This window comes from Ctenopharyngodon idella, chromosome 12 (genome assembly GCF_019924925.1).
Source record: "Ctenopharyngodon idella isolate HZGC_01 chromosome 12, HZGC01, whole genome shotgun sequence".
Lineage (NCBI taxonomy): Eukaryota > Metazoa > Chordata > Actinopteri > Cypriniformes > Xenocyprididae > Ctenopharyngodon > Ctenopharyngodon idella.
Genome location: NC_067231.1, coordinates 30,171,363 through 30,194,688, shown reverse-complemented (window position 1 = coordinate 30,194,688; position 23,326 = coordinate 30,171,363). Strand labels below are relative to the sequence as shown.

The 23,326-nt window shown below is 38.7% G+C and overlaps 1 protein-coding gene across 3 annotated transcripts; it reads left to right on the top strand.

The window, feature by feature from the left end:
• The first annotated feature begins 123 nt into the window (after positions 1–123).
• Positions 124–22,359, top strand: sec31b (SEC31 homolog B, COPII coat complex component). 3 transcript variants are annotated; one of them, XM_051914885.1, is made up of 27 exons: positions 124–273; positions 782–874; positions 1,006–1,129; positions 3,861–4,059; positions 4,142–4,237; positions 6,286–6,426; positions 6,624–6,766; positions 6,855–6,954; positions 7,655–7,816; positions 7,904–8,056; positions 8,139–8,351; positions 8,437–8,511; positions 9,674–9,760; positions 9,840–9,954; positions 10,060–10,238; positions 11,787–11,913; positions 12,094–12,239; positions 12,319–12,492; positions 12,574–12,705; positions 15,736–15,889; positions 15,992–16,333; positions 16,612–16,650; positions 18,513–18,571; positions 18,649–18,774; positions 18,852–18,971; positions 20,619–20,690; positions 20,771–22,359. In XM_051914885.1, exons 2-27 carry the CDS (start codon positions 796–798, stop codon positions 20,948–20,950), a joined length of 3,537 nt encoding a protein of 1,178 aa, XP_051770845.1. In that variant the 5' UTR covers positions 124–273; positions 782–795; the 3' UTR covers positions 20,951–22,359. The 3 variants fall into 3 exon arrangements, with proteins under 3 accessions (XP_051770845.1, XP_051770846.1, XP_051770844.1); XM_051914886.1 differs by lacking the exon at positions 16,612–16,650; XM_051914884.1 differs by lacking the exon at positions 16,612–16,650 and having other exon boundaries at positions 15,992–16,429.
• Positions 22,360–23,326: the final 967 nt, after the last annotated feature.

The following is a 23,326-nucleotide window of genomic DNA, read 5'->3' as shown; positions in this document are numbered from 1 at the left end:
AGTTTAGCTGGCTTTTTTTTTTTTTTTTACATTAGTTTACATTATTTATTTGTTTAATTATTTATTTATTGTTGGCATGAGTAGAAAGATAAATCGAGTCAAGCAGATGGTTCGTCATGTTTTTAGACTTTTAATCGTTTCGTAAATACTGTCCCTCGCCAGCTGCCGTACTGGACTACAATTCCGCACCGGACTACATTCTCCATGAGTGACGCGAGGAGCGCCGCTGAACTCTCATCAACACACAAACGAGACGAAAAATCACAAACAACCGTAAGTACACAGACAACACTTAGTATAATTTGGCGTTTTTAGGATAAACTCGAGATTATGATGATTTATTGTGTGTGATTGTGGTGTGATCGGTGTGTTTGTGCGTTTTGAAGCGCAGATAGTGAGCAGCAGGTTAATGCTAACGCTAACAGGAATAATGATCAGGAATAAACATGATAATAAACATATACTTCAGCTCTAAATGAACTCCACACGACATTTATTACACATACAGTTTATGAGGATGATAAATAAATCTGAGAATACTGATCATTTTAGTCTGAGAAATAATACATGCTGTATTTCACACACATACCTGAGTTTAGTGCTGCTGTTTATGTGATTTCTGTGAAGATTATTGAGGGAATATTTTGTTAGTACTGTTATCTGACATAATATTAAGTCACTTACAGGTTCTTTATGCTGATCTGACATTGTTAGTGCAGAGGAATGACATTTCAGTGTTGACAGGTAAATCACATGTCACTTCATATTCTTGTCTCCTCAGGAGTTTGGAGGAAGATGAGGGTGAAGGAGATTCTCAGGACGGCGGCACAGGCATGGAGTCCTGCGAAACAGCATCCCGCATACCTGGCCTTAGGTATATAGGTGTTTATGTGTGTGTTTTCACCTGTCAGCCTGCGTTGTTGGAAACGTGCAGTGGATGACAGCATCTTTTTACATTTAAAATGCTTGAATAATCTCATCTTCTTCACTGTCTCGTATCTGCAGGCACCGCAGCGCAGCAGTTAGACGCGTCGTTCAACACCAGCTCTGCTCTGGAGATCTTTGAGATGGATTTTGCTGATACATCCATGGAGATGAAGCTCAGAGGAACTCTGCCCACCTCCAACAGGTCGGTTACCATACACTAGCTTTAATGCTTTTGAAAGAAGTCTCTTCTGCTCACTGAGACTGCATTTATTTGATCAAAAAATACTGTAAAATTGTGTAATATTTTTACAATTTAAAATAGCTGTTTTCTATGTGAATATATATAGTAAAGTGTAATTTATTCCTGTGATCAAAACTTATTACTCCAGTCTTCAGTGTCACATGATCCTTCAGAAATCATTCTAATATGCTGACTTAAAATTAAATTAAAAATGCAAAATATTACTGAACAGAAAACATGACTTGGTTTTGAAATAAAGTGATGGCTTGTACATCTCTTTTTCTTGAAAGTGAATTCATGTTTATGTTAATAATTTAGTTCCCCAACAGCAATTCAGTAGCAGAAAAACCGGTATAACAGCAGAATTAGTGTCTTCACTCTGCATGAATGATCTAACACAAACAAACACTTGTGTGAACATGTTTCTGACATATCTGTGGTGTGTCACTCTCACTCGAATGCAACATCAATTTGTCTATTTACAGCAACTGTGACATTTGTCACATTTTCTCACAATGGCGTATTGTTTAAATACCATTTCCAGTTTTTCTCTCTGGTTATTTGTTCACACAGTTGTCAGATTCACTGAAGCTGTTTTGAAGAGTTAATATTCATATTAGGGCTGTTGATTTATCAAAAATGAAAATTCTGTCATATTCTTATTTGTTCCATATCTGTAAGACCTTCGTTCATCTTCAGAACACAAATTAAGATCTGAGAGGTTTCTGTCCCTCCATAGAGATCCAACACAACTACCACTTTCAAGGTCCAGAAAAGTAGCAAAGTCATCATCAAAGTAATCCAGTGGTTTAACCTCAGTTTTATGAAGTGATATGAATGCTTTGTTTGCGCCAAAAAAACATAATTTACCACTTTATTTACAAAATAATATTATCCAAAGCGTGTTCACGCAACAATGTCATCTCTCACGTGAACACAAAACGCATGCGTCGTGGTGCTCTTGTGAACGCGCATTACAGATCAATATTTTCTTAAGTAAAGTGGTAAATTGTGTTTGTTTGTTTTTTGCGTGAACAACAACAGCAAATAACAACGCTTCATAAAATTGATGAACTTGACACAATTATTGAACCAAACTGATCTGAATAACGACACTATTGTCTTTTAACAGCTGCTTTACAGCACAATTTGAATTTGATGAAGTTTGCATCATTGATTCTGTTATTCTCCTGTTAAGCTGCTTTGAAACAATTTGCCCAATTTTAGAAATAAAGCTGACGACGTATTCTATAAAATATAGCTGCAAGCAGCCATTAAGGGGCCAAGTACAAAGAAGCAAGCAGTAAAATATAGCATTTTATTTCATGTACTTTATTGTAGTTAGTGGCAATTTAGTATTTTGTTCAGTTATAACAATCCCATCACTTTTTTGTGTGTGTCCTCAGAGTGTACCCATAAATAAGTGTGTCAAATTTGGTGAAAATATCTAATTTCGTTTAGGAGATATAAACATGTAACACACAAAAAATTACCCATGCACAACTTTGATTGCATTTTTTTTGCCACTTACTATCAAAATTTTGCCATTTGGGCTTAAACATTTAGCCAACGACCTATGTTTCTGAATTTCCTACGCTGGTTTCGTCTCGATCGGACTAACGGTTTCGAAGATATTCACGAATGTTGTTTTTACGCTAAATCGCAACGTTGCTCAAACCATAAGGCGAAACCTAGCATGTTAGGTATCAATGGACTCGGCAAGGATTCAGGAATCTAAGAGATGACTCCCATATCACATCAGAAATTATGAGCATATGAATATTTGATTTCACCACTAGGTGGCGCTGTCTCGACTTCTCAGTCTCCTTCAGGGCGTCGTGCTGATGACCCATACCGAGTTTCGTAATAAAACACTATGATATGCGTTCAAAAAATACAAAATGCAAAATGGCCGACGCCCAAAATGGCAGAATCCAACAAGACCTGTTTTATCATTTTTTGGTTCGGAAGTTATAAGCAAAAATAGCCATTTTTGCCATCTCCAGACCAGTAGGTGGTGCTGTGCCAAAATGCAGCATGTAGCCTCAGGTCATGCTTGTGATGACATTTACCAAGTTTGGTCAGAATACGCTAAAGCATATTGCCTCACGTCCAATTTGGCATGCTCTTCTTCGAATTTGTTTGCGCGTTATTCGAGAATGGTTGGGTTTATCAAAAAGCTTTTGATAACTTTTTGCCAGCGTTGTCTGAAGATGATCTGATTTGATTCTCATGAAAATTGGAGCAACCGTCTTGGAGGAGTTCGAAAAAGTAGTTTTTTGGGTGGGAAAATTTGGCGGGAAAAGTTTCATGATTTAAAATGACGTTATAGGGTGCAATTGAATTGTATTGAGCCAAGGAATCAGAGGAAAAAAAGATTTGTTTCTAACCCTTATGGTTCAAAAGTTATTAGTGTAAACATGAGTGAAACTTTGGACAAGTGGTGGCGCTAGAGAGTTTGATCTAGAGACACTAAATTTGCTGTATTTAATGTTAGGACTGTCCTCTATCAGCGTGCCAAATTTTATAACTTTCCCGCAAGTGGTTCTGTGGGCTTCCAGAGTGGAAGAAAAATAAGAACGCCAACGGATACAATAGATGCATTTGGCCACTAATAATCAGACATTAATTTGAATCCTGTAAAGTGTCGGGGTGTTTGTGTATTTGTGATGATCTCATTGTGTGTTCGCAGGTTTCACAGTCTGATCTGGGTGGCGTTTGATATGGACGTCACGTCGGGTTCATCGGGGCGGCTCATCGGAGGTTGCGAGAACGGAAGCGTGACCGTCTTCGGGCCGGATGCCATTCTTGCCGCGGGAGAGGACACCGTGATTGGACAGTCCAACAAACACACGGGGCCTGTGCGCGCCCTCGACTACAACCGCTTCCAGGTAGAGCTCACAGTCTCGCTTAAGATTCGCTCACATCTGGTGTTGCATTTTCAAACGCTCATGTGTTTTTCCTCTCTGTCAGAGTAATCTCATCGCGTCGGGAGCCAATGATTCAGAAATATACATCTGGGACTTGAATAACTTCAGTAATCCGATGACACCGGGCACAAAGTCACAGGTAGGAATGCTTTTCTATTGTTTTTGATTCTTTGAAATGTCATCAGTGTTCGTAGCATCATTTGATGGTAAAGTCAATTGTCTCTCTGTTCCTTCAGCTCTGTGAGGTAAGATGAAGGTGCTGGCGAGGGTGTGTGTGTTGGTGCGGTTTGGGTTTGATTAACCTCTTCACTAACATCTCTTTGTTGCCCCTATTATGCTTTTTCAGATATGACGGTGTGTAATATAGCTGCTTGTGAATGTTATGGGGTGGTTGATTTTGATTTCTCTTTTTTAACTTTAGTTAGTGTGTAATGTTGCTGTTTGAGCATAAACAACATCTGCAAAGTTACGATGCTCAAAGTTCAATGCAAAGGGAGATATTTTCTTTTACAGAAATTGCTTTTTAATGGCTGGTAGGAACTACAACGAGCTTCTTCCCGGGTTAGTGACATCACAAACCCTAAAATTTACATAAACCCCGCCCCCGAGAACACGCAAGTGAGGGGGCGGGGCCATGTTGGGCTGCTTTAGAGAAGAGGAAGAGTTGTTGTAGTAGAGTGTTGTTGTCGTGCTGTCATTTTACGCCGGACTGCTTCACAAACGAGGGTCAATTCAACGCTGGATTTGCACAAAAGATTAACATGACGGCACATGCTAGTCGATGAGTTGAATCAACTCCACAGCAACTACATAAATTTATCCACTAACCATTCAGAAACGTCTAAAAGTTGTAACTTCTTCCTGAGTCTCTCCATCAGTGTCGACTCCGGTTTGAACAATGTAAGGCTGAACACCGTTACTGACAATCCTCATTTTGGCTGCGTGAGATTCTCCAGCTTTGTTGTTGTTGAGCGACCGAAGCGTGAGCTGTTAAAGCTCCGCCCTCTTCTGGAAAGGGGGCAGGAGCAGCAGCTCATTTGCATTTAAAGGGACACACACAAAAACTGCGTGTTTTTGCTCACACCCAAATAGAGGCAAATTTGACAAGCTATAATAAATGATCTGTGGGGTATTTTGAGCTGAAACTTCACACACACACATTCTAGAGACACCAGAGACTTATATTACATCTTGTGAAAGGGGCATTATAGGTCTGCTTTAAAGTGTTTTTTGACCTTGGATGCATGTAAACCTGTTGTAGGAGACTCCGAAACAACACTAGGAACCTTTAAAATAGCACAATAGGGGCACTTTAAAGGGTTAGTTCACCCAAAAATGAAAATAATGTCATTAATTACTCACCCTCATGCCGTTCCACACCCGTAAGACCTTCGTTAATCTTCGGAATGCAAATTAAGATATTTTTGTTGAAATCCAATGGCTCAGTGAGGCCTGCATAGCCAGCAATGACATTTCCTCTCTCAAGATCCATTAATGTACTAAAAACATATTTAAATCAGTTCATGTGAGTACACCAAAAAAACAAAATAACAACTTATATAGTGATGGGCGATTTCAAAACACTGCCTCATGAAGCTTCGGAGCGTTATGAATCTTTTGTGTCGAATCAGCGGTTCGGAGCGCTAAAGTCACGTGATTTCAGCGGTTTGACACGCGATCCGAATCATGATTCAACACAAAAGATTCATAACGCTCCGAAGCTTCATGAAGCAGTGTTTTGAAATCGGCCATCACTATATAAGTCGTTATTTTGTTTTTTTGACGTACCAAAAATGTTCTTGTCGCTTTATAATATTAATATTGAACCACTGTACTCACATGAACTGATTTAAATATGTTTTTAGTACATTAATGTCATGTACATAAATATCTTGTGTTCTGAAGATGAACGAAGGTCTTACGGGTGTGGAACGACATGAGGGTGAGTAATAAATGACATTATTTTCATTTTTGGGTGAACTAACCCTTTAAGCTGACAATAGTTTACTACCTAAAAATAACAATTCTGAAACAATTCATCTGCTGAGTGTCCAGAGGGCAGCGTGTCTTTGCTGGGGTTTGTTGTTTTGGATGCTTGTTCTTGCATTTTCACAAATTCAGCTAGTGGTTTGTGGGAAATTCACAGACATTGTGGTGGTTTTATCCGTGTGCTTGTGCATGTCATAGCCAGCGGAGGACGTCAGCGTGGTGGCGTGGAACAGTCAGGTGCCGCATATACTGGCATCCGCCAACCCTAGCGGGAAAGCCGTCGTCTGGGATCTGAGGAAGAACGAGCCCATCATCAAAATCAGTGACCACAGCAACAGGGTAAGAACATCCGCTCGTATGAGCCTCTGATTGTGTGCGAAAGAACATGTGTGGGTCACATTTCACCCCAAAAGTCCAAAAATAAACATAAGAAATTATATTTTTCTTAAAGGTATAGTTCACCCAAAAATAAAAATTCTGTCATTTACTCAACCTCAAGTTGTTCCAACCCTTGTATGAATTTCTTTTTTTGTCAGATGCACTGCTCTGGGATGTTGTGGCATCCAGATGTGGCCACTCAGCTGGTTCTGGCATCAGAGGACGACAGACTTCCTGTGATACAGATGTGGGACCTCCGTTTTGCGACCTCGCCACTTAAAGTCCTGGAGAATCACACCAGGTGGAGACTCACTTCTGTACAATTCACATCTCTGTAAGCTGCTTTCATGCTCCTGCACATGTGTGACATCCTTTTTTAAATATTCCAGAGGAATTCTGTCCATCTCATGGTGTCAAGCCGATCCAGAGCTTCTGCTGAGCAGCGGAAAAGACAACCGCATCCTGTGCTGGAACCCAAACACCGGAGAGGTCCGTCAATCACAGCTGCTGCTTTATTACATTTACATGACATTTACTTTCATGAATTTGTAGGACACCGGATCGAAACCATGACTTTGACGTTGCCACCACCTTTACAGGTCTCTACGGTGTCATTTTTGTATGATTAATTTTTTTTAATCTATTTTCTAGGGGTTAAACGGATCGTAGTTGTTCCGTACGGACCAGGCCCCATGGTTCGGCACGCATTTGATTCGCGGATTAATTGCAAGTTTAACCACCTTAGAGTGAACGTTTATAATTTGCACGTGTTTTGTGTTGCCAGTTTACACATTCAATAGATTTTAAACCATTCCAGCGCTAGAAGAGACAAAAGAGAACTCAATTCGGTACTCGAGCGCTGTGAGCGTCCAGAGAGAGAGAGGCGGCAAAATTCGAATTGATTCCTCTTTTGCGTCTCCTTGCACTTGAATGGACACACAGAATTAAGTAAAATACCAGTCTCTGCGAGTATTCTCATAAACACAGTCTATGTCTTAAAGGGATAGTTCACCCAAAAATGATTTACTCACCCTCAAGCCATCCTAGGTGTATCTTCTTTCTGTTTTATCTGTTTATTTAGTCATAACTGTTAACCAGGATTAATAAAATCATAGAAATCCATTAGTGTGGGATTTCTGATTCACTTTCCACATTTATTGACCATCATTCCTTGTCTCTCGTGTCTTAGGTGATTTACGAGCTGCCAACAGCCAATCAGTGGTGTTTCGATGTGCAATGGTGTCCTCGTAACCCCGCCCTCCTGTCAGCCGCATCATTTGATGGGCGGATCAGTGTGTACTCTGTTATGGGTGGGCGTCTTCAACAGCATCAGCACAGCACGGTGGACCAGGTGCGATTATGTTGACGTTTTACACGCTCTTTCTGAGGGACGAGGATCTGTTTGTGGTGTTAACCATCAGTCGCTCTCTGTTCTTAGATCTCAGCTTCGTTTGACACCAACGACCCATTTGGAACAGGTCAAACTCTTCCGCCTCTGCAGGTTCCTCAACCCGCAGTCGAGACCACCATCATTCCTCCGCTAACAAAGCCGCCCAAGTGGGTGCGAAGGCCTGTAGGCGCCTCATTCGCTGTGAGTATTTTAGGGATATTGGTTATATTTTAAAATTGTGTTGAACTTCCTGTGAGTTTATACTCGCTTCTGTCTCCTCCAGTTCGGTGGGAAGCTGGTGACATTTGAGAACCCTAAAGTGCAGCCGCACCCTCGACAGGTTCAGGTGAGTCAGGTGACCACAGAGACGGAGTTCCTCCAGCGCTCCACTGAGCTACAGGCCACTCTGCAGTCCGGATCCTTCACCAACTACTGCAACAGTAAGATCATGAGCGCCCCCTCTGACGCGGAGCAGGACATATGGAGGTTCCTGATGGTAAACAAGAGTAAACAATACTCTTTGGGAAATGCATGGCCTGTTCAGCTGTGGAAAATGTTTCTGTTCTGTCATGTCTTAACAGGTGAATTTTGAAGATGAAGCACGCGTGAAGTTTTTGCGGCTGCTGGGCTTCAGTAAAGACGAGCTGCAGAGGAAGGTATCGCATCAAACCTCCTGATTCACTCCTTTAGAGGAGATTAGTGTAAACTGTGCTTTAAAGAGGAGACCTTTGTTCTAAATACAGGACCAATTATGCCATTTGCTAGATTAAAGGAGTGATACAGTTTACCCACTGACACATCTTACCCCCACCTCATTATTTCACGTTGCGTTTTGCATGGAAAAATAAAAAAATTCATTTTACTTTTGCAAACTAGTCCTAGGTTTTTGGCGTTATCGGAACCAAACCAGTGCAGCAAGATTCTCTTGAGTCTGATTGTCAGTAATTACCAAAAAAAAGTTGAAATTTCGATTCACGGTCCCTAAGGGCCGCCAAAACGTTAAAAGTGGGCGGAGCCACTCTTACTAAAATGGCTATAACTCGTGAACGGAATGAGATATTTTCACCAAATTTGGCACACCTATGTAAGAGCTCATTCTGTGGTCGTGTAAATAAGGATGCAGTGACTGGCCACTTGGTGGCGCTATAACAGGAAAAAATACATGAAAATGGCTATAACTACTTCACCATTAGTCCGATTGACTTGAAAATTGGCTTGCAGTGTCTTTGTCCAATGTGCCATGATTGTCTATGAGGACATTGATGTATCTCAAAAAACATGTCTGCCATCGGCCAAAGAATTTTGAGCAGCTATCAAACAAGGTTAACGGAGGCCGATTGGAATGAAACTTGCTGGGCCTGTTTGACTCACAGCCCTAGAGGCCTATGAGAAATGCGAAAGAAATCGGCCACCAGTGGGCGCCTTTGCATTTTTCACGTGCGTAAAGTATTGTGTATCGCGTGATTTTTCGCACATGCCCACGACATTCATACCACATGGTAGAACTCCTCATTCTGAGCAACTTTGCCTCTAGGACCACCTCTGTCCATCGAATCATTCGTTAAATATTGGAGATTATTTCAAAAAACAACTTTGGTGAACTAGTCCTTGGTTTTTGGCTCAATCTTGATAATCTTTAAAAACCATATATTTCCTATGGTAAATTGGCTGTAAATGGTCTTTTCCATCTATGATTGAGATGGTTACAGGCTTGCTAATTAAAACATTATACCATTTTAGACGTGCTTATAGGCCTTAAAGTGCTTGAACCCCAATATTTGCTGCTCGCAGCTATATTTCTAACTTGTATTTGCACAGATCTCTGCGTGTTTGGGGAGGAAGCTTCAACCCAACGGTTTAGATGTGAATGATCTGGCTGAGAAGATGCAGACTCTTTCTGATCAGGTCAGATTCAGGTCTCAATCAACACATGCATGATCAAAATCTTGATGTTGAATCATCATTTAGTTTCTCATCCAATCAGAGAGCAGATGAGTCTGCAGACGGTTTGTCCGGCCATGAGTCTCCTGCTGATTTCTTTCGTCAACTACCAAAGAAAGAGAAAGAAAAAGAGCCCTTCCAGATCCCCGTATCCTCAGGTGAGCACCTTCACATCACATGCATAGAAATAACTTTATGATTTTGATACTTTCGCCACTTCAATCAAATCAAATGTTGCCGTTCTGTCCTGTGTTGTTGAGCAGATACGGACGGTTTGATCAGTCAGGCTCTGTTAGTGGGGAACTTCGAGGGCGCGGTGGATCTGTGCTTGAATGACGGCCGTTTTGCCGAGGCCATCCTCCTGTCAATCAGCGGAGGGGAGGAGCTACTGAAGAAGACCCAGCAACGCTACCTCAACCAACAGACCAACAGTGTCTCCATGGTAACCAATTATGGCTGTTGTCATCTATACATATCATTTTAGTTTCAGATTCATTTGTGGAAAGTATTTCAGTATTCACTCTCCACATTATTATAATTTAGCATTATTTAGTTATTATTATTTTGAGTATTATTACTACTACTATTATAATTTTAATAGCAATATAATAACTATAATAATAATTGTTGTTTTTATTGTTGTTATTAGTTGTTATATATATTTTTATTTATTATTATTATTGCCATTATTATTGGTGTTGTTATTAGCTGTTGTCGCCGCCGTCTTATTATTATTTTTAATATTTTAATGATAAAGATAATAATAATAATATTTTTTCTTCTTAATAAGATTTATTATTATTATTATTGTTGTTGTTATTATTGGTCATCTTGTTCATATTATTATTGATATTTTAGTAATTATTATTGTTATTAGTATTATAATTCTTATTATTATTCTTATTTTAATTATTATTGTTATTTTTATTATCTGAGTATTACTATTACCACTATTATTAGTTATAGTAGTAATAATAATAAGATGATGATGATGATAATAATAATAATAATAATAATAACAATAATAATAATTGTTTTTATTATTAGTCATTTTGATCATAACATTATTAATATTTTAGTAATTATTGTTGTTGCTATTTGTGTTATTTATTATTATTATTAATTATTATTATTATTATTAATAATTATTATTATTATTATTATTATTATTATTATTATTATTATTATTATTAACATTATTGCCATTTTTATTATTGGTTTTTTAATTAACCTTTATCAGTGTCTTCTTTATCTTATTTTTATTATTATTAATTTAATGGTAAAGATAATAATAATAATGATGATGATAATAATAATAATAATAATTCCTCTTTATAAGAATTATTATTATTATTATTATTACCATTATAGTTGTTGTTCTTGTTATTAGTTATCTTGTTCATATTATTATTGATATTTTTGTAATTCTTATTATTGTTGTTATTAATATTCTTCTTCTTCTTCTTCTTCTTCTTATTATTATTATTATTATTATTATTATTATTTTAATTATCATTGTTTTTGTTTTGAGTATTACTTTTACTACTATTATTAGTAATATTAGTAACAATAAGACAATAATAGTTTTTATTATTAGTCATCTTGTTCATATTATTATTTTAGATATTAGAAATTATTATTTAGATATTGTTGTTGCTATTAGTGAATACTAATATTGGTATATTATTAAATATACCAATATTATTAAATATTTTTATTAAATATATAAATATTATTATTAAAATATTATATTAATATTTTTATTATTATTAATCTTTTTTCTTCTTATTATTATTATTACTATTATTATTATTATTATTTCCATTATTGGTGTTATTAACTGTAGTCGTCGTCTTATTATTAATAATAGTAATATTTTAAAGGTAAAAGATAACAATAATTCTTCTTAATAATAATAATTATTATTATTAATATTATTATTGAGAAAGTAAATGAATTGCTGTGTTTACGAGTGATGTTTCCTCCTCAGCTGATCTCGTCAGTGGTGACGCAGAACTGGTGTAATATCGTCCAGAGCTGTGAGCTGGAGAACTGGAAGGAGGCGTTGGCGGCCCTGCTGACCTACGCTAACCCGGAGGAGTTCGCTCCATTTTGCGGTAAGATGCCTGACAAATGACCGTACGTTTTGATCAAGAGTCAAGTCACATGAAGGGCTCTTTATAATAGCCGTAATTAGTCTGCTACAGTTGACAAGCAAGTTCTGCATTAGTACAAGTCTGACTTGTTTGGGGTCGTGACCTCTGGAGTGATTGACAGCTGTTTGTGTGTGTGTTTAGATACTCTGGGTGCTCGTCTGGAGGCTGAAGGCACAGAGAAACGCTGTCTGCAGGCCTGTCTGTGCTTCATCTGCTCTGGGAACATCGAGCGTCTGGTGGAGTGCTGGACGTCACAGAGAGACTGCTCGTCTCCGCTCGCGCTGGAGGTCACGTCACCTTCACACACACTTATATCTGCATCTGTGAGTTAAATCCTGACGTCCTGATGTTCTCATGCATCTGCAGGACCTGGTGGAGAAGGTGATGATCCTGCGCAAGTCGATCGAGCGTCTGCGTAACAGTGAGGTGTGCGTTCGGAGCTCAGCGCTGACGGAGAAACTCATCCATTACTCCAGCATACTGGCATCACAGGGCAGCTTGAGTACCGCGCTCAACTACCTGCCCGATGACTCCGACCAGGTACACACACATTTATAAATATATATATAATTTCATTGTGCTTCATTTGTGTAGTAACTAGTGTGTGTCTGTGTGCTCTAGGTTGGTGTCCGGATGTTGAGAGACAGACTATCGCATGCAAAGGGTGAAGCTCTGCAGAGACAGCAGCTGTCTGCACCAGCAGGAGGCGCTACAGCAGCTCCGAACACACACACTCCTCCAGCACACACGCAGGTGAGCCGCAGGTCACTCTGGTATAGTCTGTCATCATCACTGTCTGTGGTTATGATGTGCACGCAGTCTGCTGATGATCATCAGACATTGTTTGTTTTCTGATGGCCTGATGGATATTGTGGATGTTGTGAAAGACGAAGCTGGCATACAGTGTGTCTGCTGTTTGCGAAAGGGCGTCTCGCTCTGATTTACAGTGGATTTTCACGAGTCATCCTCATGTTTGGAGCTTTTTGTTGTCTTCAGGGAGTTTGTGCCGAAGCAGAACGAGGTTATAGTTTCAAAATAGACATTGTTGACTTTTAAATATAATTGTGAAAACCTTGTTGTGCAATAGGTTAAAAACACACCAATCTATTAATAATAATCCCATCATTCAGATACATTATAGTTTTTATTTTTATTTTGAATTTTTTTTTTGTTTTCATTTTAATTTTAAAGTTTTAGTAATTTTGTTGTCTTTTTGTTGTTTATATACGTATATTTATATATGTCTGTATAGTTTTTATTTATTTTTTTTTAAAGTTAAATTAAGTTTAATGTAAATGTTTTTATGGTTTTAGTTAGATATAGTAACCATACACCTGTCTGCATAATATATATAATGTATACTATATCGATTGTTCATGTTCCTGGTCTTATTGTGAAAGATTCATGACGATATTCTAAAGATGAATGTATCTGCCTTTGTAATTATTTTTATCAAAATAAATAGTGTTATTTTAGCATTCATCATCAACCATAAAATACAAAACAAAATACAACAGCAAACACACACAAAAAAAGATACAAAGCTCCACAACTTGGAATTATAATGAGTAGTACTGACCCTTATATTTGATAAATCAACAATAATTTCAATTTTGGAAGCATTAAGACAGCAAATAAATTTATACATGAGATTTCATAACACGGCTTAAAGTGAAACCACAAACATTTCACTTGCACTATGCCATCTACGTCTCTATAATAGAATTCTCATTTCGTCATTGTAAGTTACTTGAAGTCTCTGTAAGCTTGCTATTGTATAGTTTGACCACAAATGTGCATTATAAAGTGGTGTACAATAAGCTTTAATAAGAACTAAACAATAAGCTCTCAAAAATTATATAAAAATTTGGATTTGGATTTATCAGCCAATATATTGGTTATCAGCTTTCAAATATAAAGAATTATCGGTTATCGGTATCGGCTAAAATTTTCATATCGACACATCCCTAACTTTTACATAAGTTTAGTTCTCATGTGAAGTGAAGATGTCAGTGAGAACTAAACTTATGTAAAAGTTAGGGATGTGTCGATATGAAAATTTTAGCCGATACCGATAATTGTTTTTATTTGAAAACCGATAACTGATATATTGCCCGATAAATCTAAATCAAAATTTTTATATAATTTTTGAGAGCCTGATTACAAAGACAAAATCCATGTCTCAAGCACACAATTTATTAATTTCTCATTATAATTTTATGTAGCTTATATAACAGACTTGTGCTGCACATGTTGTACTTAACTTTATTTTCCTTTTAGAAGTGATTTTCAATCATATTTCAAGCAATTTAAAACTATCATGGTGGACAGTGTGCGTCTGAAGTGTCTCAGCTGAAGGAAATAATCCATTATTTATCGGCTTTAATATATCAGCCAATAACATTAAAAATTAACACATATCGGCTGATATTGATAACCAATAATTCTTTATATTTGAAAGCCGATAACCGATATATTGGCCGATAAATCTAAATCTATATTTTTATATAATTTTTGAGAGCCTGATTACAAAAACAAAAGTTTCACCATTAAAAGCCATGTCCCAAACACACAATTATAATGTTCTCATTATAATATTATGTAGCTTATATGACAGACTCGTGCTGCACATGTTGAACTTAACTGTGTTTTCCTTTTTGAATATGATCAATCATATTTCAAGCAATTTAAAACTATCATGGTGAACAGTGCGCATCTGAAGGAAATAATCCATTATTTATCGCCTTTAATATATCGACCAAATTTTCTTATTTTGCCGATAACATTAAAAATTAACATATATCGGCCGATACAAATAACCGATAATTCTTTATATTCGAAAGGCAATAACCGATATATTGGTCGATAAATCTAAATTCAAATTTTTGTGTAATTTTTGAGAGCCTGATTACAAAAACTAAAGTCTCACCATTAAAAGCCATTGTTTATCAGCTTTAATATATCAGCCAAATTTTCTTTTTGTGCCGATAACATTAAAAATGAGCATATATTGGCTGATACTGATCATCAGATATATCGATCATACCGATATATCTTGCATCCCTAGTAAAAGTATGTTAACCTTTGTATGCCTTTCAATATCCTCATCATCTGTCGTGCTTGGTAATAAAATGTCCAAGATATTTTACTTTCTCACACACACACACAAAGATGTTTATCAGACAATTTAAAAACCGGAAAGTTTAGACTTTCAAAGCCATATGATGATAAGCTGTTGGAGACCAACACGACTAGGACTGAAGGAGCACAATATCATAATGTGATTGACTAAAATATACACTCAAGCTTTCAATCATTTAGATAAATCATCCATATAAAGATTAAAAGAACTGGGGACAGAATCCCTCCTCGTCTCACACCATTACTAACCCCAAAGGATATAAACTCTATCGCTCATTTTACTTGCGTAGTCTGGTGAGAATAAACCAGTAATCCAGAATTCTCACAATAGATTTGGGCTCATTTTGAAAAATAATTTTTCATGTTTAACTCAATCGATGCATCAATAAACCACATGAGAACTGATGAGTTTCTATCTCTATAGTTTACTATTCCCTTCAGGTCAGTATCATGTACCAGGTCTTAATATATTATTTCAAGGTAGTTGCCAAGGCAGCATTTCCAATTTTCCTACCTTGAACCTCTTTTCTTGTGCGTTTGCACCATCAAGGCTGCACAGGCTATTTCATAAAGTTGAGCAATAATGCAATCGTTATTTAGGCATTGCATGTGTTGATGTGTTGTAATGTGTGTCCTGCGCAGGGGTCGTACCCGTCCACACTCCCTCCTCAGATGCCTCATGTCGCGCCCCGTCTCTTCACCCCTCAGACCCTTCCTGATTCTGCTCCGCCTCCTGCTGGAGCTCCACGGCCCGGCCTGAGACCAGCCTACCCACAACACCCTGCCACAGCGCCGGGTACCTGTCAATCAAATAACCACATCAGCCTTTAAGTGTCATAATATATACTAATATATATAGCAGAGTATTCTTACACATCGACATCTTTTCTGTTTCCAGGTTTCCCTCCCTCTCAGCCGTTTCCTCAGTCCGGGCCTCTCGGTGGTCCTGTGGGATTCATGTCAGGCCCGTCGATGCCCTCCTCCAGCCTGGCGGGTCCTTCAGTGCCGCCCTCCTCTCCACCGGGACCCATGATGCCCCCTCCACCTGCCCCAGGGTTCATCTCACCCACTTCTCTACCAGGCGGCCCAATGCCCTTTTACCCAGGCGCTCCGCACACGCAGGGCCCCGTGCCACCGCCCAGCGGGATGTATCCACCTCTGGGAGCGGTTTATCCTCAGGGCGGCCCCGGCGCTCCAGCAGCCAAGAGCTTCAGCGGCGCCATCCCACCTCCACCGACAGGTACATGTGGTGCCGGACAAACGCTTGGAATGATGTTTTTGAATGACGTCTCTTCAGGAAGATCATGTACTCTTCATCATGTTGTTCCTGACATGTGTGAGTCTCTCTAAAAATGATTGAAAATAATGCATCAGCTGACCTCCTTTTGTTTTAGAAAGAAAGTCACTCGGGTTTGGAACGACATGAGGGAGAATAAATGATGACAGAATTGTTTTGTTTGTTGGTCGAACACTCCTCTTTTATATTTTTTTATATTGTTCCTGCTGTTTAATTTCCAGGATATTTCCCATGGCTGACTTACCAGAGACAAGAGGAAGGTGACAGGGAGAGAGATGTGTGTGTGTGTGTGTGTGTGTGTGCGCGCACTTATAAGCTTCAGAACAGAGACATTGTGTGTTTATAAGCATCAGAACAGAGTGTTTGTGTGTGTGTGTGTGTGTGTGTTTATAAGCTTCAGAACAGAGATAGTGTGTGTGTGCGCGTGTGTGCGCATGTGAGTGTGCATGTGTATGTTTATAATCTTCAGAACAGAGATAGTGTGTGTGTGCGCGTGTGTGAGTGTGCATATGTGTGTGTGAGTTTATAATCTTCAGAACAGAGACTTTGTGTGTTTGTGTGAGTGAGTGAGAGTGTGTGTGTGTCTGTTTATAAGCATCAGAACAGAGAGATTGTGTGTGTATTTGTGTGTTTGTGTGAGTGTTTTGTGTGTGTGTTTATAAGCATCAGAACAGACTCACAAACACACTCATACAAACACACTCTGTTCTGAAGTTTATAAACACGCACACACACTCACACAAACACACACACTCACACAGTCTCTGTTCTGAAGATTATAAACTCACGCAAACACGCAATCTCTCTTTTCTGATGCTTATAAACACAGCCACACACACACAAAACAGAGATTGTGTTTTGTGTGAGTGTTTATAAACTTCAGAACAGTGTGTGTGTGTGTGTGTGTGTGCACACACTTATAAGCTTCAGAACAGTGTGTGTGTGTGTGCACACTTATAAGCTTCAGAACAGTGTGTGAGTGTGTACATGTGTGAGTGTGCCTGTGTATGTGTGTTTATAACCTTCAGAACAGAGATAGTGTGTGTGTGAGTGTGCGTGTGTGTGTGTGTTTATAAACTTCAGAACAGAGAGTGTTTGTGTGAGTGTGTGTTTGTGTGTGAGTCTGTTCTGATGCTTATAAACACACACAAAACACTCACACAAACGCACAAATACACACACAATCTCTCTGTTCTGATGGTTATAAACAGACACACACACACACAACAGAGATTGTGTGTGTGTGTGTGTGTGTGTGTGTGTTCCAGTGCTTTATAGGGACAGCAACAGTCCAAACAGCCCGTCCTCAAACTCGGCTCTTCTAATATTTAATGCTGACTGACTGTTTGTTAAAACATTAGCACAATGATCAGGCTGTGCTTCCTGTGTGATCTCCCTGAGGTTTATGGGTAATAATATTTGCATGACCTCTGAAGGCTGATTGTAAGTTTGCAGTGTGAGTTTTGCATTATCTGATGATATAAACAGTCTGACTAAGAGGAAGGAAACTTAAAAGCTTGGGGTCTGTAAGATATTAAAATGTGATCAAAAATACAGTAAAAATTTGAAATATTATTACAATTTAAAATAAATGTTTTCTATGTGAATATATAGTAAAGTGTAATTTATATCCAGTGATCAAAGCTGAATTTTCAGCATCATTACTCCAGTCTTCAGTGTCACATGATCCTTCAGAAATCATTCTGATATGATGATTTGATTCTCAAGAAACAATTATGATTATTATCAACAGTTGTTTTGCAATTTAATGCATCTTTGCTGAATCTTACTGACTCCAGTTTTTAATGGTAGTGTAAATCAGGCAGGAAGAGAGTCTTCAGCGGCACTTAAACCACTCTTATAAATGTCAGTGAATATCAGATCAAGTTTTTATTAGTACTTTATCTATTATTTTAGCATTTCCAACCCAACAAACTTCTGTATGTCAACTGATTTGCTGATTAAAGTGTCTGTGCAACTTCCTGTACTATAAATAACACTTGATATGATATTTCAATCAAATGCACTGACATTCGCACATTTATAAGTGTGACTTGCTGCATGAATGCGTTCTTATTTACATGCATGTTTTGGTGACTGTGTGAATATATTCTCTCTTCAGCTGCTCAGGACGGGTGGAACGACCCTCCAGCTGTTCGCGCAGGACAACGCAAGAAAAAGGTATTTATTTGCATGATGTTAATACTAATTAATGGGAAACAATATAACGAGTCCCGACATCTGTGTGTGTTGTACAGCTGCCAGAGAACTACACTCCACCTGCTCCGATCACCGCACCGGTGATGGGCTTCCCTACGGAGGCTCCTGTGCCGCAGGACCGAGTCCAGGTGCCGCCCGGAGCCCCTCAGGAGCCCAACATACAGGTCAGAGGTCATCCTGTTCAGTCCATCAGATGTGCTTGTGTGATCTGAGTGCTTGATTTTGCCCGTGTGTGTTCTAGTCTTTACAGCAGCTTCCCGCCGAGCGAGTGGAGCAGAAGGAGATACCTGCTGAACACATGATCATCAAGACCACCTTCAGCAGCCTGGTGCAGCGCTGTCAGCTGGCCGCCGCAGACCCGGTAACACAAACACAGCTGGCAGATTGCATACAGAAAAGCTGGCAAACTCTAATCTGATTGGCAGGCTTCATGCAACCTTCTGGAATCGGTGCACAGGTTTATATCTGTCCACCACAGAACAAAAATCTTTTTTTCAGCATAACATTTCATTTAGCATCCTAACATGACTTATTTGGTGATGAATTTTACATAGATAAAGGGGGAAAAAAAAGAGGTTGAGCCAAAAACCTAGGACTAGTTCACCAAAGTTGTTTTTTTACATAATCACGAATAGTTAACGAACGATTTGATGGACAGCGGCGGTCCTAGAGGCAAAGTTGCTCAGAATGAGGAACGAATGTCGTGGGAATAGCTGCTCAAACTTCATTGGCCGATGGTGGACATGTTTTTTGAGAGATGTCAATGTCCTCATAGACAGTCGTGGCACCTTGGACAAAGACATTACATGCCAATTTTCAAGTCAGTCGGACTAACAGTGAAATAGTTATTAGCCATTTTCAAGGTTTTTTTTCCTGTTATAGCGCCAACAAGTGGCCGATTGCCTCAATTTTTTTCACATGACCAAAGATTGAGCCCATACACACGTGTTCCAAGTTTGATGAAAATATCTCTTCCATTCGCGAGTTATAGCCATTTTAGTAAAAGTGGCTCCGCCCACTTCAAACTTTTTGGCGGCCCTTAGAGGCCGTGAATCGAAATTTCAACTTTTTTATTGATAATTATTGACAATCAGACTCCAGAGAATCTCACTGCACTGGTTTGCTTCCGATCGGGCCAAAAACCTAGGACTAGTTCGCAAAAGTAGATTTTTGAAATAATCTCCAGTGTTTAGCGAACGATTCGATGGACAGCGGCGGTCCTAGAGGCAAAGTTGCTCAGAATGAGGAGTTCTACCATGTGGTATGAATGTCGTGGGCATGTGCGAAAAATCGAGTGATACATTAGCCTTTACACACGTGAAAAAAGTGAAGGCGCCCCCTGGTGGCCGATTTCTTTTGAATTTCTCACAGGCCTCTAGGGCCGCGAGTCAAACGGGCCCATCGAGTTCGTTCCGATCGGCCTCCGTTAACCTTGTCTGATAGCTGCTCAAACTTCATTGGCCGATGGCGGACATGTTTTTTGAGATACATCAATGTCCTCATAGACAATCATGGCACCTTGGACAAAGACACTGCATGCTAATTTTCAAGTCAATCGGACTAACAGTGAAGTAGTTATTAGCCATTTTCATGCTTTTTTCTTGTTATAGCGCCACCAAGTGGCCAATTGCCGCAATTTTTTTCACGTGACCAAAGATTGAGCTCATACACACGTGTTCCAAGTTTGGTGAAAATATCTTATTCGGTTCACAAGTTATAGCCATTTTAGTAAAAGTGGCTCCGCCTACTTCGAACGTTTTGAGACGGTGAATTGAAATTTCAACTTTTTTTTTTTTTTTTTAATTATTGACAATCAGACTCCAGAGAATCTCACTGCACTGGTTTGGTTCCGATCAGGCCAAAAACCTAGGACTAGTTCGCAAAAGTAGGCCCTACTTTTCAAAAAGACAGAAAAAGGGTCTTTTCCTGTGCAAGTTGGCGGATTCTTGACCAGAATAAGCTGCAAAGTGAATTTAATTTTAATTTCTTATATTAAATTTCCTTCCAGCAAACGAAGCGCAAACTTGACGATGCCTCCAAACGACTTGAAAGCCTGTACGACAAACTCCGAGAGCATGCGGTGAGTTGAAGACGTTTATTCCCGTCTGTTGAGTCTCTAATGTTTCAGAATAAAACTGAAGTTTTCTGTCGCCCTGTCAGCTCTCTCCCAGCATCCTCAGCGGCCTGCACGAGATCAGCCGCTGCGTCAACAGCCGCAACTATCTGCAGGGTCTGGAGGTTCACACGCAGGTCGTGAGCAGCAGCAACTTCAGCGAGATCTCCGCCTTCATGCCCGTCCTCAAGATGCTCATGACCATCGGCAACAAACTGGCCGTGTGACACCGCTTTCTGAACTCTGCTTTAAGAATGAATACAGCGTTAATATCCCACGGCTTTATGTTGCGTTTGGTGTTTTCCTTCATGCAATGGGCCTTATTTATCCAACACAAGCAGAACGACTGTTCAGAAAACTATTAGTGCGTAATTTGTGTTGAATTGAATGCAAGAATTTGTGCAAATTGTTGCATTGAATTCAATGTGAGAGTCTTAAGAACACGAGCAGGAACAGTTTAAGAATAACCCTTAATACTGTTTAAATTGTCGCGTTCGATTCAGTTTGAGTGAGAACACAAGCATCTGTGCGTAATTCGTCGTAAAAACGTTGCGTAATATGTGTTGAATTGAACGCAACAGTTGCCTAAGAATAGGCCTTAATACTTAATTTTGTTTAAATCATTCGTAAAAATCATTCTTACGTAAATTGTTGCTTTCAATTCAGTGTGAGACTGTACGAACGGGTCTTCGTCGAGAAACATGAACAGAACGATTCAAGCACAGATTCGTTCTGAACGCGTTTCATGAATGAGGCCCGGTGGGTTTTTTATTATTAAAAATCTGACGCTGTCTGTAGTTCGGTCATTGTGATGATTGATTGATTGATTGATTGTTAGTGGACGAGGAGGTTCATTATTGACTGACTGATGAATTGCGGGGATGATTTTCTTGATAGTTCGTTTGTGTGAAGGGTTGTTTTATATTTGCACTTGATGCTTGAACCGCATTGCTGTTTATCCTCCAAACACTCCTGTAGAAAAGTGTGAAGCTTCTCCAGATGTTCTTCATAAAGGACTGAATTCTGCTCTGATGTGGTTCTCGACATTTATAGAGATGGAAACATGTAAGACTTTGGGCTGAAAAGCTGTCAAGAACACGTCCAGGACTAAATCAAATGAAGAAAATCAAGCCTGTTTTTGTTTTGCATTATGGCATTTTGAGAACCGTTAAACACTCATTAGTCGTTGATGCCTTACTTTTGTATTTTTGTAATTCCCTTCACACTTACATTTTTTTATTTGGTGTGCAACATGCATATGATGTATAAACATTATTTTGAAAATGAGAAATGTATTGAAATGCCATTAAATATTAATGGTCCTAAAAATAATCTTGTTTATATATATATATAGTTTCATTAGGTTTTTGAGGTGAAATATGACCTGGACGTGTTCTTGACAACTGAATGCAACGAAACTGATAAACTAGATCATCTTTATGTTCTGCTACTGAAAATGTCAACGTTTTGTGTCCGTACGCAACATTCATTCTGAGGGTCGTGAATGAAGCTCCTACATGCTTGAAAACACTTGTAGAAAAATACAGAACTTTCATAAATGATCAATGTGTTTTTCCTAATGTGCACTGCTTGACCTTCAAAACTGAGGGGCAATTAAAGAATAATGAAAACAAAATCAGCACTCTTCAGAATAATGTTTAGTCTTTTTTTGTTTTGGAACCAGTTTGTAATTTTAATGAACCCCAAAACCTCGATCTGGTGTAGGTGTGTTGATGTCTGAGAACATATTAAAGGGAAAATATGTTTGATATTACTAATTATTTCACACATAAAATCATTGGGGTCAGTAAAGAACATGATGAGGGTTAAAAATCAAGTCGTTTTCTGCACTTGTAGGTTTTTTGATCATGTCCTGTAGAGGGCGAGAAAGAAACACTTTCCCTTACATCTTTAAGAGGATAGTTCGCCTAAAAATGAAGATTTGGTCATGATTTACTCCCACTCAGGTTGTTCCAAACCTGTATAAATTTCTTTATTCTGCTGAACACAAAGAAAGATGTTGGGAAGAATGTTTGTAACCAAGCAGATCTCGCCCCCCATTGACTACCATAGCAGGAAAGAATATATGGTAGTCAATGAGGGGCGAGAAACAAACATTAATCCAAATATCTTCATTTGTGTACAGCATAACAAAGAAATTTAAACAGGTTTGGAACAACTTGAGGGGGAGTAAATGATGACAGAATTTTCATTTTTGGGTGAACTGTCCCTTTAATTCTCTTTATTTAAAACCGTAATATACTCCATCTTTTTAATATCTTATCATGAGCCGGCTTTTTATTAAATATATATATATATATTAATATACTATCTGTTTTTAGATTATATTATCTTTTATTATGAAATTCAGTAATTGTGTGTGCGTTTTATTTTGCTTTTATGACGCATCGTCTTTCAGATTGATAAACTGCACTTTTGTTCATTGTTATTCCAGTAATTTGATTGAGGATGTTTCCGGTGAGTTTATCAGGGTGTGTCACACACGATTGGTGTTATGAGACTGAAAGAATGTGACCGGTTTTAACCGCAAGACGAGCCGTTCGTGAACTTCATGTCTCATTTCAGCACTGCCAAGAACATCG

Coding starts and splice junctions, on each gene's coding strand:
- sec31b (XM_051914884.1), top strand. CDS start 796: ATGAGGGTGAAGGAGATTCTCAGGACGGCGGCACAGGCATGGAGTCCT. Junction 1,130..3,860: donor ACTCTGCCCACCTCCAACAG/GTCGGTTACCAT, acceptor GTGTGTTCGCAG/GTTTCACAGTCTGATCTGGG. Junction 12,240..12,318: donor CGTCTCCGCTCGCGCTGGAG/GTCACGTCACCT, acceptor ATGCATCTGCAG/GACCTGGTGGAGAAGGTGAT.